The following is a 15,488-nucleotide window of genomic DNA, read 5'->3' as shown; positions in this document are numbered from 1 at the left end:
GTGTGTGGTGCACACCCGCATGGGCACATACATGTGGCAGGGCTGCCTCGGCCTGTGGACCCTCCAGGCTGTGAGTTCTGCAGAGCAGCACAGCCCCCTGGGACCAGGGGTCATCCATGACTTGGGAACCCTCCGGCTAGTCCTGGCACTCAAACGGCTCATGTGTAGAACCAACCCCCAGATCACCCAGGCTCTGCGTGGGCAAGGGCCTGGGACGCTCAGGCTTGTTCAGGTCAGCAGGGTGCCCGCGGGAAGAAAACGGGATCAACACGAGGCAGCAGCTGTGGCCTGGCCAGGCGCAGTCGAATTCCTGAGATGTCCCCGATGCTCCCCGCAGGGCCTTGGCTGGGAAAAGCGGGCCTGCCTCCTCTCCAGCCCGGGAGGGAAGGAGGGGCTGTTTGTACCAACTACAAAAGCTCCCGCCCACCCCCCAGCCCCGGGGCTGGCAGTCACACAGACCCTCGGTCAGAGGGGGGTTTTGTGCAAGAACTTCCCAAATCTGTCCAAGGGTGGTAGCTTCCCAAACCCATGCGGGTGACCCACTGTGAAGGATGAAGATTCAGTCACTTCCCGAGCACGACAGGGCCACGGGCCTGTTAGGTCCTTTAACAGGGTACACACGGAATGTACACACAGAAAACAGTAACGAGGATAGAACCCCCGACAGGGACCCACAGGGTCCCGACTCCAGGTGACAAAAGGCTGAAGAGTCAGCGGTGAGAGTCCTCATTCCAAGGCCTTAACGCATCTGCTGGCTGGTCCCCGTGGCCAGACGGGCTGTCTGCGTGGAGGGGAGGGCGGCTGGGGTCCGTGCTCTCAGCCAGGCGTTCGCAGCTGCTGTGGGCGGGGGGCGGGGCGGGCAGGGGCGGTCAGGAGTTGCGGGGCGTGGGGAGGTCGATGACTATGGGCGGGTTCACGGGCTGGTAGTTCACGGTGCACACGGACGCGTTCACATAGGTGGTTGTCCCATCCGCCATGACCCCGTACCCTGGAAAGTAAGCACCGGCCTGTCAAGACCGAGGGGTGAGGCCAGGACCTGGGGCAGTGAGCGCTGTCTGGTGGGCAAAAGTCAGAGGGCTCTCAGCCACGTGGGCTGAATATGTCTGGGGCAAACTACCGAAATTCCCAACTTAGTCTCTTCATCTATAAATAGATATGATAATGACAGATGCTCCTCCCAAGAGTGCTGTGAGGGACAAATGAGATAATAACCCACATACAGTGTTGAGCTCAGTACCTGGAAAGCACACAGTGAGGCGTCATCATTGACATCATCACCATCATCACCACCATAACCATCACCATCAGCATCACCTTCATCACCATCAACATTACCATCACCATCACCATCAGCATCACCATCATCACCATCAACACCATCACCATCAGCATCATATCACCATCATCACCATCAACATTACCATCACCATGACCATCAACATTACCATCAACATTAACATCAGCATCACCATCATCACCATCACCATCAGCATCATATCACCATCATCACCATCAACATTACCATCACCATCATCATCACCATCGCCATCAGCATCACCAGCATCACCATCACCATCAGCATCATATCATCATCACCACCATCAACATTACCATCAGCATCACCATTAGCATCACCATCAGCATCTCCATCAGCATATCACCAGCATCACCATCAACATCACCATCGCCACTAGCATCACCATCAGCAGCATCACCATCACCACCATCAGCATCACATCACCATCACCACCATCATCATCACCATCATCATCACCATCAGCATCACCATCAACATTACCATCAGTATCACATCACCATCACCACCATCAACATCAACATCATCATCACCATCATCATCAGCATCACCATCATCACCATCATCACCACCATCACCATCACCACCAATGGGCCATTTCCCTCTGGCATAGAGATGAGGGAGGAGGTGACTGTGTTGAAGGGAGATGAGACGGCCCCTCTGAAGAGTGGCTGAGGGGCCCCTGGTATGTGCGGTCCCCCTCCCCACCCCAAGTGTTGACCTTCGTGGATGTGGCCGAAGACGTGCAGCCGCGGCTGGACGCGCCTCTGCACCGTGTTGAGCAGCTCCACGCAGCCCACCCGCTGCATCTTCTTGGGGACCCAGTCCAGGAAGCCTGCGCGGGGAGACAGTAGGAGGGAGTGAGTCCAGCCCCGAGCCCCACATGCCCCAGCAAGCAGCTTCTGCAGCCTCAGAGACTGGGGTTCTGGACTCAGCTCCCCCACACCTGGCACGCTCTCCTCGGCCAGGCCCTGCCCCAGCCTTCGGGGAGGGAAAGCTGGGTCTGCCATGTCCCCCTGGGGCTGTGCTGCTCCCCCCTCCTCCTCTGCCAGCCACGCTTCCAGGAGCCCCGAGTGGGCCAGGCATGTGGGTGGGGTGCTTGATGACTATGAGCCCCTGGCCATTCATGCAAGTGGTCTCAAGGGTGGCAACCACCCATTGCAGAGGTAAGCGAATAGAGGCCTGAGAGGGCTCGGAGGAGCCCAAGGGCACCCCAGTGCCCAGCAGCAGAGAGGAACCCAGAGGAACCCAGGAGCAAGACTTCATGTCAAAAACTTTCTAAACAAACATCACAAAAGCGTGGAAAGGAACGTCATTCAGTGCAGCGTGGCTCACGTGGTCGCGCCTTGGTCTGCGGCCACTCCCGGAGCTGCCCACGTGGCAGCTGCTTGTTCTTTCCACGTGGCTACGCAAACGACGACAAATGGGCCGCTCCAGGCAGGCACCCAGGTCCTTCCTGGCCCCCGTTTGGGTGGGCGCATCGGGCTTTTCACAACTGCTGGTGGGGGAGGGGGTCCTACAACACACACTGACTTAGAGATGACGGGGGACAGAGGGAGAGAGACTGAGGCAGAGAGAGAGTGAAGGGGGGGGAGGAGAGAAGACGCGGGAAGTGGGCAGGGGGTTAGCTTGGGGCAGACCCCTGGGTTTAAGTCCCAGGGTCTGCTACCTACTGGCTGTGTGACCTTGGGTAAGTCATGTAACCTCTCTGTGCCTCAGTTTCATTCAACAATGCATCAACACTTGGGCTGCGCTGGGCACACAGGTACCCCCAGAACAGGAGCTGTTTGTTGTCGGGGAGGCACTGGAGAGCAGGACCCCCAAAGATACTGTTTGGACAGACGGACTGAGGGATGGATGGAAAGGAGGGAGGGAGGGAGAGCGTGAGAGGAAACAAACCTGCCCCAGAGCCTCACCATCAGCAACGGTGACAATGGATGTGGTCAGCGGGCTGCTGGTGGAGCTAACACAGCCCTGGTTACAAGCTGCCGCGTATCGCCCCTAAACCCTATCAGGGCCCTAGGACTTGGGGCTCCCTCCATTTGAAAATGGGGGTAGCAAAGCCTTCCTCTCAGCACTTTGCGAGCCCTGGCCGAGCGCCTGGCACACGGGGGTGTTCAGGGCAGCTCCTTCCTGCACAGGCGTGTGAGCCAACAACCCTCCAGCTGCACCGGGCCCCTGCCACCCAGGACACCTCTCCCTCCTTTCCCTGCCTCCCCGGACCCCATTCTGCGGTCACCTCCTCTGTAAGCTCCCCAGGCCCCCTGACAGCCTTCGTCTCACTTCTACTCTCAGGCTTCCTGAACCCCTGAACGTGTCCCACTGGGCTGGGCCATTCTGGGCCCCTCTATCTGGTGGCCTACTAGCCCTGGAGGCAAGACCAGGTGAGGCCCTGGTCCAGTGTCGCCCAGCCCCGGCCTGGCCCCAGTCACTGAGGGAGCGATGGCAGCTTCGACAGAGGCCGTGGTGGGAGAAAAAGGCTGGTCGGCCTGAATTGTCAGGAGTTCAGCCAGGAGTTTGAACTTCATTTTAAGGTCTGAGGGAGCCACAAAAGTTATAGAGGGATAGCACGGCAAAACTGACAACTCCAAGAACTCCCATCTGCTGATGGGGGCTGGGGCAGGACTTGGGGCTGGGGGGCCAGTGAGGAGGTCACCTGGCCTGTGGTGAGGACGGCAGTGGCGGAGAGGAGGAGGAGCTGGGACAGTTTGGAGGTGGAATCAAAGGGGCAAGTTGATGGACTGGAAGAGGGGCCAGGTGAGGAGAGGGTCGGGAGGAGGGAAGTTGGGGTGGGGTCCAGAGGCACTAGAGCCTGTTGGGATGGGTAGGGGTGAGGCCCCCATGTGTCTGATGGGTGAGGGTGCATGGGGTGGGCCTGTGGTGTTGGAGACTCGGGGCTGGAGACTCAGGCCCAGCCCTGCCTTCCGACTCCCCAAGCTCCAACCTGCCACGCGTCCACGGCAGCCGCTTCTGACCTGGCGGGGCTGGGAGGAGTCCACAAGGTGACAAGTTGAGCTCTCAGCTCAGGAGATTAGGGGGACAATGGGGCAACTCCTCCCTGATGCCCCAGCAAACTGGGCTCAGAACAGGGCCAAACTAGGCTCCATGCACACCCACCTGCAGCTGCCTCCCTCAGAGAGAGGGGGCTGGGGCTGGGGCTGGGGCTGGGGCTGACTCTTACCCAGCGGGGGTCCGTGGGTTATCAGGATGTCCACTCCCTCGGGAATGAGGTTCCACTTCTCGAGCAGTGCTTGTCCTCGCGGGAGGTTAAAGCCCCAGCCGTAAAACCAGGGCTGCCTGAGGGAGAAGAGCAGGGGTCAGAGAGGGGAGCGGGAGCGGAGCGGGCGCGGGGCAAGCACAGGGAGGGGATACGGGCACGGCCCAGAGCCATCAGGACCAGCTTGATGCCCAGAAACTCCCATCGGGACCAGCTTGACACCTAGAAACTCCCATCGGGACCAGCTTGATGCCCAGAAACTCCCGTCAGGACCAGTTTGACACCTAGAAACTCCCATCGAGGCGACGGGGTGGGGGTTCCCTGGACTTGGCGGGGGGGGGAGGGGGCTGTGGGCACCACCAGCATTCTCTTCCTTTTTCCCTCTTTCTTAACTGAAGTTTCTATTTTTCTACGATGAACAAGTAGTATTTATGCAATTTTAAAAAATGAAAGTTAAAAAAAATCAGCTTTTGCCAAAGACCTTTCTTGCTCCAAGCTAAGGAAACCCACAGAGAGCCCCGCCTGCCCCCACGGTGAGTGGGTTCCAGGAGGAGGGCACAGTCCTGCTCCCAGCAGAGGCCCCAGCCAGGGTCCCAGGCTGGGCGGCATTGGGACAACCCCGCAGAGGGCACCTCCTTCCTCAGGGGCACTCACTGGCCTGCCCGTCCTGCAGAAAGCTGAGGTGTCTCTCTGAGGATAAATGCACCCCCACAGCACACACAATTTTACACCCAACTTCAAGGGAATCTCAGTCAGGGCCAGAGACCTGGGTTAGAATGGGTCTGCCTCTTACTACCTGTGGGACTTTGGGCAAGTGGCTTAACATCTCTCTATGCCTCAATTCCCCCATCTGTAAAATGGGGACAATACTACTGTCTTCCTTAATAGGGCTGTGGAAAGAATTACATTAGTTAATCCATGTACAGTGCCTGGCGCACACTAAGTACCCAATGCACTGCAGCTGCCATCAACATCTCCATCATCACCACCATCATCTCCATCATCACCACCATCATCTCCATCATCACCATCATCTCCATCATCACCATCATCTCCATCATCACCATCATCACCACCATCACCATCACAACCACCACACCATCATCATCACCACCCTCACCATCATCAGCATCACCACCACCAGCACCTCCATTATCATGGACACCTCCTGACACCCACCATGGAGCCTGCATGAAAAACCTTTGGCCTAGGGCAGGGTTTTTCCAACTGCATTTTGATGGGTCACAACAGCATTTTTAAAAAGTAGAAGAAAGAACAAAAAACATCAGAGTACATCGCAGCCGAGAGGGGACACTTCAGTTAAACATATTTCTACCAAACAGACACCGCATCCATGTGGGCTGAGTCAGCGTCAGGTGCTCTGCCTGCCACGGGTCCGGGTCAGGAGGCATGGGGGCCGCTCCTGCCCGAGAGGCTGAGCTCTGGCTCGGTCAGTCCTGAGGCCCCAGCCCTGGGCACACGAGGAGCCCGCTCCGGCTGCGCCACGGTGTGCCCGCAGCCCCGAGCGCCTCTCCCACGGCCACAGGTGGTCCCCCTCGAGCCTCCCGCCCGTCCACCTGTGCGGAAAGGAGCCGGGTTTCGGGCGTGGCCTCCCAAACATCTAATCCAGTATTTACCAGACAGGACAGGGCCTCACCAGTAGGGGGAGAAGGCTCTGATAGTGCCCATGAGCCACAGCAAAAGGTGGCTTTTTGAAAGCGACACTTGGGAATCCATCAGAGACCACCCAGAGGCCCAAGAGCCAAGCCTCGGTCCAGCCCTCACCTGCCCCAGTGCCCCTCGACCAGCACCGACGAACCTCCATCTGGGGGTGAGTCTCCCCGTAGATGCACCTTCCTAGTTCTTGGAAAGGTATCACATCAAATTCTGGGAAGCTGGAGTCCACCTGCCCCAGAGATGCCCAGAGAGGTTGCCCCACTCCCCAATGTCACACAGCAGCTCCCAGGCCTCCCGCCTCCCCTCCCTCCCCCTCCCTCCCTCCCCCGTCTTTGAGGCCATCAGATCCACAGGCCTTGAGGGCAGCATCTGGGTGGGGGGAGCAGGGGCGGCTCTGGGGTGTCAGGTGGGGGAGTGGGGGCTGCCCTGTTTTCCTCTCGTGGGTGGAAGGGGCACTGAAGTTGACATCACACCTCCTGGTTCTGCCCCGGGCTGGTCCCTTCACCCCTCCCAGCCTGTGTCAAATGGGACAACGACACCTATGTCCCCAGACCTTACCCCATGAGGGTAGGGAGGGTCCTTGACCGATGCTGTACCCCACTGCTTGACAAGGGGCAGGGGGTGGCCTAAGAGGACTAATTGTCCCCCCGCTGTGAGGCCGCCCTCCCAGTGCCAGCTCTGCCAGCAGGAAGAGGTGATGTTCCGGCTCACACTGGAACCAGGGGCGCAGGAAGATCACACGCTGCGTGGAACGTCCAGAGACGCTTCCCAGGCCTGCTGCCAGCCGGGTAACCAGCAGCCTGCGGCTGGCAGGTGGGACCGGAGAAGCAGGAGACGCTCGGACTCCCCAGGAACAGCCTCGGGTCCCTCCTGTGTGACGACCGCCCAGGTTTCTGCTGTGGCTAAGAGGAGGCGAGGGGGGCCATCCTTCCTCGCGCTGACGTCGGCCCCGGGCTCCCCCGGCATCCCGTCCGGTCACTCGGCCCGCCCCCAGCAGAGTCCTTTGGGGCCGGAGGTGAAGTGCAGGCTGTGCAGGGGTCCAGGCCAGGGCGCACAGGGCCTGTCACCCAAGCAGCGGGATCCAGCGCCCCTCGCTGCGCCCAGCCACCCACGTGCCGTGGTCTGAGACCCACGAACGCCCGGGACATGGTGTTGGTACCGCAGGAGTCGTGTCCCCTTGTCCAAGGCAACCAGGGCCCTGGACCCAACCTCGCCACCCAAGGGCCCGGGGCCCCGATGTCACCCCAAGTCCAGGACACACAGGCCCCCGGGAAGCCGGATGAATCAGAATTCTGACTGAGCGATGGAGGCGGCTTTATGTCCCGAATTTCTGCCTTTCTGTTCTAAAGTAACCATCGGAATAATTTTCTTACAGAATGATAGTTGCCATGACAACCAGAGCAAATTTTCCTTTTCTGAAACAGATGTCTCATTTAGTTGAAAATTAGAATGTGAACAAACCCATGGGAAAAATTAATTCAAACTTTAACAGAGCGCTGAACACAATGTAATCTCTCAGAGGTTAACTAACCCTTCCCGGCGCCTGTGTGCACGCGCGGTAACCTCCGAAGCGGTCCCATTAAGCCACTTGGCCAATATGACCGACCTCCTCTCCCCGGCCACTAACCCGCTTCCCGGAGCCGGCCCGGGGGGGCAGGGCGGGCTGTCTACACCCGCTGAAGCCGCCTGCTCTGTGTGCCTCCCAGCCACAGCCCCTGGGCAAGGGGACGGACTGGGGGGTCCTTCACTTAGCCTGGGGTACAGCCGCCTCAATACTGGGATGTGGGGATGAAAGAGGCCCAGGATGTCCCCGGTGGGGGGGCAGTGGTACACCCATGCCAGGGTCTGATGACCACAGAGAGGAGTGTGGGGGCTCCCTCCATAGGACACCAGAGACACCGCACAGCCACAGCTCTGAGGCTCTCCACAAGCCCCAACCCCCACCCGACCCCAGGGAGGCCGGTGCCATCACTGCCCATTTCACAGATGCAGAGACTGAGGTGCAGAGAGGTGCAGAGGTTTACCTGCCCAGGGTCACCTGGTGGCCGAGTGACACAGCCAGGGCTCAGACCCAGGCAGCAGGCTCCCGAGCCTGCCCCCGGCCTCCATCCCAGAGCTGTGGAAACAGGACCGGGAATCCTGACCCACCTTCCTCAGCAAACTCCACTTTCCGGGCCAGCTCCACATCTTAGCTCGGTTAGTCCTCGGGGCAAAGCCGGAGGAAGGTCCCGTGAAAGAGACAAGGAAACGGTGGCACAGAGAAGCCCAGCAATGTGTCTGAGGACACACAGGAGGCCAGAGGGGCCTGGGCCAGGGTTCCTGGCTCCTGCCCCCTGTGCCAGACGATACACAGAGGACCCTGATGGGGTGGCCAGGTCACAGGCGGCCCCTCTTCAATGCAGCGGCCTGTCCTGAGCAGCTCCTGAACGTCGCCTGCCAGGTCTCTCTCAACACAGCCGTGGCCCTGCTGGGGCCCCTCTGAGCCTGGCTGGGCCGACAGGGAGGAAGAGGCCGGCCGCCCGGCTCTTTCCCACTTCTCAGCGGCTGCCCATGTGACTCCTTTATTCCAGGGCCTCCCATGGATCCTGTTGCTGTGCCCCAACCCACCTTCTCAGATCCCCTGCTGAGTTCACCCCCTGCCCCCCGCAGATTCGAAAATCTGCCTTCTGCCCTGCACACAGCCCAGCCATTCCCCCCTCCAGGTTTCTGCTCCTGGTGTTCCAGCCGTCTGAAATGCCCTGCCTAGCTCTCCTCACAGCCCATCACTGGTTATTAAGGCCTGGCTCAAGGGCCACCTCTTCCAGGAAGCTTCCCCTGATCACCTGCATCCCCCAAGCCCAGGTGACCCTCCCCATTCTGAGGGTCCTTAAGCTGTCTCCCAGGTCAAATCACTCCTGCCCAACAGACAGAGCCTAGGGCTTCAGGGTTAGTTCAAGATGTGAACGAATGAATGAATGAAGATGAAATGACCCCACAGGTGCTCTCCTGGCAAGCACACAGGTGGGAACGAAGCATTAACCCTCTCCTCTCGGCACCATCCCCAGAGCCCCTGGCAGGCACGAAGCCCAAAGACCTGCAGTGAGAACAAGAATATGAGAGCTCCCGCCATTGCTGAGCATCTCATCTCACCTTCACGGCCTGCCCAGGTGGAATCACGTGCCCATTTCACAGATGAGGCCTCAGAAGCAAACCAGACCCAGGATGCTCACACCCTCTGCTGCATCCCAGCTCATCTCCCCTCAGGACAGACCTTCCCTGCCCCCCAGCAGCCCATTCCCTAGGATGGGGGGCGGGGAACTCCGAGGTCTGCCCGGCGACTGCTCTCAGCCCCATGAAAGTCTTTGGGAAAAGAGGCGGCCTCCTGCAGAGGCCCTGCCCTGGGCCGGGTGTTCTCGCTTCTGCTCTGTCTATAGGGGTGAACGCTGCAGGCTGAGCGGCACAGTGACCAGTCCTCCCAACAGCTCTCAGGCCAGGTCCCTCTCCCCCAGCCAAATACTCCGCCTGACCCCTAACCCTGCCCTTCCCCTCCCCTCCCCTCCCCCAAAGTCCAGGCTTCCCTGGGCCATTTCCAGGGAGCCAGCCCCAGCCTCTGCCAATACCCTGAGCATCATAGGTGAGGACGACACCTGTGACTGACCCCCAAGGCCTCCGGACACTCCCAGCATCCCAGTGAGGCTCTGCTCCCGTTCTGCAGCAGGAGAAACTGAGGCTCAGAGGTCAGCGACGTGCCCAGTTCCCCAAGCGGATTCATGCTGGGTCCTCACCCTACAGGCTGGGGATCCCCACAGCCCGAGCCTCCGCCCACCTGCCCAGCCCCGATGGAGAGGGGTGTTCCTGCCCATCCTCTCTGTATCTCTGGGGCCGGGGACCCCAGGGAGGCTGAGGGAGCTGGGGTACCAGCTCCACCCACCCTGGGGCTACCAGCGAGGGGACAAGGCCACACAGAGCCAGCAGCTGTCCCGCAGGACTGTCAATCACACACCCTGCCCGGGCACACGGCACTCAGGGCGAGTCGGCAGCCAGATGAGTGAACGGAGGAAGGGGCCCTTTGTCACCCCTAATTCACTTCCCCGCCCCCCACTGCAGGCTCATTCATCTTTTGTTTCCCGGGACTGCAGCACGGACGGCAAGCGGATCCGTGGGAACATCAATCTCATGCGGACCGTGCGCGTGGGGGTGCGAGGGGCCCGGGAGAGAAACGGGGGGAAGGAGGGGAAGGGGTAGGACAGGGGCAGCGCAGCTCACGTGTGTGAAAACACGTGTGTGTGTGTGTGCGTGTGTGTGTGTGTGTGTGCGTGTGCGTGTGCGTGTGTGGGATGTGTGGTGTGGGAGGGTGTGGGGAGCATGTTGTGGATGTGGATGTGTGGGTGCATATGTACATATGCATGTACATGTGTGTGCAGCGTGGTGTGTGTACATGTGGAATTGTGTGGTGTGGTATGTTGCGCTGTGCATGTGTCATTCTGTGGTGTGTGCGTGTAGGTGTGCGGTGTGTGTGTTTGCACGTGTGCAGCTGTGTGGTGTATTAGTGTACATGTGTAGCATGTAGTACATGTACATGCTTACATGTGTGCCGTGTGGTGTGTTGCATGCGTGTTGTTGTGTGGTGTATGCGTGTACATGCAGAGCAGAGGACCAGAGACCGAGGACTTTCTTCCCTGCCACAGCTTGTGCACTGCCTGTCGTGTGAGGCGCAGAACTGAGGCTCCCGCAGAGGAAGGGGAAGGGACTTGACAGCAAAGGAACCACTGGCGGTGGACACCGCCGGGTCCCTGGGGCCCTCCTGGCTGTCTCGGGCTGGCGGCACTGCCCGCCTTTCCCGGGGCGTCCTCGGCCAGTCCTGGGGGCAGGCGCCTCGGCTCCCCCTGAACACACAACCTTCATGGCTTGATTTGGGCTGAAAACGGGGGGAGGGGCAGGAACCCCAGGGAGGCCCCTGCAGAGCCCAGACCAAGGGCTCGGTGTGGCCACTGTCTCTCCCCGGCACGGCCCTGGGGGAGAATCCGAGTCCGATGTTACAGATACAGGACCCGGGGTCAGGGAGAACAGGTCACTAACAGGCCAGGCATCTAAGACCCCAAAGGCCAGCCCTGCTTGGGCGCCGCAGCCCAACGGGTGGCCAGAGGGACGGTGCCGGGGCAGCGGGAAGCAGCCGCCGCGAGGACGCTCGTGGACGGCTCCGAGCGACCCATGCCCGCCCGCCCAGTGCCGATACACTGGGCCGGTCGCCTCACCTCCAAGCCTCACTTTACCCCTCTGTCAAACGGGGATGAAAAGAATGCGGCCTGGCCCTGTTGCCGGGCAGATGAAGCGGGACAGTTCAGTGGCAGCTCACGGAAGCTTGCCGAATGCAGGGTTTCAGGTCTGGGGTGGGGGGAGTCTCGGCCTCTCCTGGCTGAACACAGGGGAAGGCCACAGCCTCTGCTCAAAGCTTCTAGAAATGGGAGATAAATGCAACAGACGGGGCTTCAGGTGCTGAGGGCTGCCAGCCTCCGGAGCCACTGAACGTGGGTCTTAATGCCACGAGGCCACGAGGGAGGTGGCCTCAGTGGTTAAAGGGAGGAAGTGGGAGCTGCTGCGCCCTGCCCTCTGTAAAGCTGGGCCCCAAAAGGGCCCCGGGGATAGAGTGCTCCAGAAAAGGCCACCACAGCTCACCGCAGGGAGGCGGGACACCCTGACCAGGGCTCGGCCTCCAGCCGGTGAGCCCACGTGGCCGAGGAAGCCTTGAGCCGAGAAACACACAGAAAGGGGCCCTTGTCATTTCGCAGAAGGCCAAGATCCTCACCCAAGGCCACACAGCTGGGGCCTGCCTGGGAGCATGTGTCGGAGTCTGGCCTTGCACTGGCCCGGCTCCCGGGGGGGGGCACTGGGCACCCCTGCCCGCCCGAGGCCCTGCCCGCCGGGAGGCGCCCGAGGAGAACCAGCGTCCACGCCCAGAACGGCCCGCAGCCACTTCTCAAAGTTTAATGTCTCAGCAGGTTTAGATTCCTCCTTTCAAATACCAGAAGTAATTAGACCAGATGGACGAGCTGCGTGCCAACTTCCCTCCCTCCCTCACTCCCTTTCTTGTAAAAAATCAAGGCCGTTTTCAGTTAAATGAGAACAAAAAATGCATCCAAAACCCATACATGAATGCGGTATGTATGTATATGCAATTTTTTTTTAACACTTAGGATTAGTCACAGCTGAGTTCTCCTGCGGTGGGTCCCCACCCCCTTCCTCTAAGCTGCTCTCCCGAAGGCTCAGCGCCCGGCCTGCACCTGAGGGGAGCAACGGCTTCCCCGAGCCCTGGGCAGTCGTGGGCCGGGGCGGGTGACCACGCAGACGCACGGTCCAGCGAGGGTTCCTGGCCAGACTGGACTGGAGGTGATGGAGGAAACCAAACTCAGGGCTGGGGGTGCCTGGCCTCCACCCTGGGGGTGGGGCAGCAAGGTAAGCCAGGTGGTGGCACAGCTGGGCCCTGCTTTAGAGACACCAGCACCCAGGAGGAAGGAACCAGTGGGCAGGAGGCTGGGGGTCAGCCGGGGTGGAGACCACAGACTCAGCCACAGAAATAGCGAGGAGGCCCGAGTTTTAACCGAGTCCCCAGGACCTGGCTTCTGTCCACCTGTTAGTTCATCCACTCAACAGCTGTACTATAAGGGGCCAGAAGCCATCCCAGGCCCTGGAGTGAGGACCACAAGAGGCTCAGGTGCCTGCTCTCGCGGAGCCTCAAGTGTTCCAGCAGGAAGAAGAGGCGTGAGAGGAATCAAATGTCAGAGCAACTAAGGTCGCGTGGCCCTGGAGCAAAGGGATGCAGGGGCAGGAGAGAGGCCAGGCCCAGACACCACATGTGAGGCAAAGGGGGCAGGACAGAGCGGCCACGAGGAACCGGCTTTCTCTACCCGCTGCCGGGCAAAATGGGTGTCAGCACGCGAACACCCCAGATGGGACCCCTACCTCACACCAGCAACACAATCACTGCGGGCGGGCCCGGCGCCCACACATGCAGCGCCAAGTTCTGGAAGGTGATGCGGAAACATCTTCGTGGCTTCAGGGGAGGGCAGGTTTCTTTTAAATATGTTTTTATTGATTTTAGAGAGAGAGGAAGGGAGAGGGAGAGAGAGAGAGAGGAACATTGATGAGAGAGAAGCATTGATCGGCTGCCTCCTGCACGCCCCCCACTGGGGATGGAGCCCGAAACCCAGGTATGTGCCCTGACCGGGAAGCAAACTGTGACCTCCTGGTTCATAGGTCGACATTCAACCACTGAGCCACGCCGGCCAGGCAAGGTTTCTTAAATGGGACACGAAATGCACTGACCGCCAAGAAACACACCAACACATTTGACCAACATGAAGAATTTGTGGCCATCAGAAGCCACCTTGAGAGAGGGAAGCGCAGGTGAGAGAGGAGGAGCTACCTGCCCATTACACCTGACGAAGGCTCCTATTCAGATGCATGAAGAATCTCTGCGAACCCATAAGAAAGACACAGCTCATGATTCAACACATCCTGCGTGAGTCTTTTTATAAAGTTCAAAAAACAGGCAGAAGCAAACCAACTCTGGGTGTAGGTGGCCAGATGAAATACAGCATGAACTTCAGATAAACAACAAAGTGTGTTCTGATACTGCACGGGACGGGCTCATAGTAAGACGCACTCTCTCTGCCCTCCCCGCTCCTGCAGGATGGGGTTGGTGACCGTGTCCAGTGAGAGGGGGCCACTGCAAGGAGTGAATGAGGACAGGCTGCCGAGCATGGGGCTGGGCTGAGCAAAGGCCTGAAGCACCACGGGGCGTCAGTAGCAATGGGCCCACCACCACCAGCAGCCCGAGTTCCCGGGTGGCAGACACAGGCCTCATTTCTGGGTGACCAGAGCCCTGCAGGGGGCTGGGCACACGGTGGCCATTGTGGGCCTCAGAGTGTGTGGCCTAACAAAAGCCATTCAAATCTGACCCCCTGTCTCCCAAGCAGAGCATCTCTTGGGGGTATAAGAAGAAAAGCCAGTGACGGTGACCATGAGCTTGCCCTTGGTTTCCCCTTACTAGCTTGCTTTGGTGAATCCTCAATACCAAGGCCAGCTGGTCACACTGCTGTCCTCCCAGGTCTAGCGCCAAAAGGACACCCCCCCCCCGCCCCCGGAGAGTGTCCTGCATCCCACTGCTTCCAGGGGGATCGTCAGTCACAGGCAGAGGAACTGCAGCCCTCAAAGGGGAGGGCACTGGGCTCAACCACAGATCTCTGCTTGCATGCCCCTTGTGATGGGCAGCTCATCGCTCATATGGCTACAGGGCCTCTCGACTAAACTCCTGCCTGTGGGATAGTCCTTCCACGCTGATGAGAACCTGCGTCTTGTCACTGCCTCCGTGTCCCTGCTCTGCCTTCTAGGGCCACAGAGAACAGGTCTGCCCCTTGGCCTGGGTCAGCCTTGCCCCCATGTCCCAGAAGCCACTGAGACGAGGTCACTCCTGGCTGGTGATTTGTTTGACCCTGTTTCCCACCTGCCGGTGTCATTACACTTCTAAAGCTGGAGAGAACATCTCCTGTATTCCGCATGTTAGTCAACATATTAAGGGCCGAGGGGAGAAAAAAGGAAAACCCTGAACATGTGAATTTAATAATAATCACAACCAGCCTAGCTCTCTATGCCCTCCCAATGAGCTGCCATATACCCAGGCGGCTGGCGCTGGGCTGGGCACACCCAGCCTGAACCGCAAGAAACAGTTGGTGGGGGAGGGCTGCACGGCCCCCAAGCACCAGGCAGAATCGGCAGCTGGGCCAAGAGGTTCCCTGGGACCCCAGGGAGAGCACCCCAGCTGCACAGTACCCCTTGCACAGATGGGGGGCCGAGGCCTGCAAAGTCAGGCATGGAGGGAGAGGCAGAGCAGTGGGGACGTCCCCAGTATGTCCCCCAAGCACTTGACTGAGAGCCAGCCCAGCACTGTGTCCCTTCCAGGCCTTGGGTGTGATGCGCTGGGTTCCTGCAGGTTGACGACACAGAGCCACAGGCAGAGGGAGCTGCGACTCGCAGAGAGATGGGAGCCCAAGGTCACGGCCTCGGCCAGCGTGACCTGGCTGCCCAGCCTCTGGCCTCCTCTCTCCCACTGACACCTACTCAGGCCCTGGAGGCCACACAGCTGCCAGAATGCCCATGTCCCCTTAAGCCTCCTTGCCTTTACCGGGGCTGTTCCCTCTGCCTGTCCCACCCTTCCCGGCCCTGTGGCTGCTGTGTCACCCCAGCTCCCGCGGCTTCTACTCCACGCTCTCATCGGATCAAGGAATTGGCCTCTGACCCCTT

At 59.7% G+C, this 15,488-nt stretch overlaps 1 protein-coding gene across 1 annotated transcript in view; it reads right to left on the bottom strand.

The window, feature by feature from the left end:
- The window catches only part of MPPED1 (metallophosphoesterase domain containing 1), a 49,443-nt gene continuing 33,955 nt past the window's right edge, over positions 1 to 15,488 (bottom strand). Inside the window, exons 4-6 of the mRNA XM_087814019.1 lie at positions 4,497 to 4,612; positions 2,037 to 2,150; positions 1 to 988 (exon numbers count right to left, since the gene is read on the bottom strand). Coding sequence (XP_087670145.1) covers positions 870 to 988; positions 2,037 to 2,150; positions 4,497 to 4,612 — 349 coding nt within the window. The 3' untranslated portion in view covers positions 1 to 869. The remainder of the gene's footprint in view (positions 989 to 2,036; positions 2,151 to 4,496; positions 4,613 to 15,488) is intronic.

The sequence above is a fragment of the Miniopterus natalensis genome, chromosome 2 (assembly GCF_054644295.1).
Source record: "Miniopterus natalensis isolate mMinNat1 chromosome 2, mMinNat1.hap1, whole genome shotgun sequence".
NCBI lineage: Eukaryota > Metazoa > Chordata > Mammalia > Chiroptera > Miniopteridae > Miniopterus > Miniopterus natalensis.
This window is presented reverse-complemented; position numbering and strand designations above follow the sequence as displayed.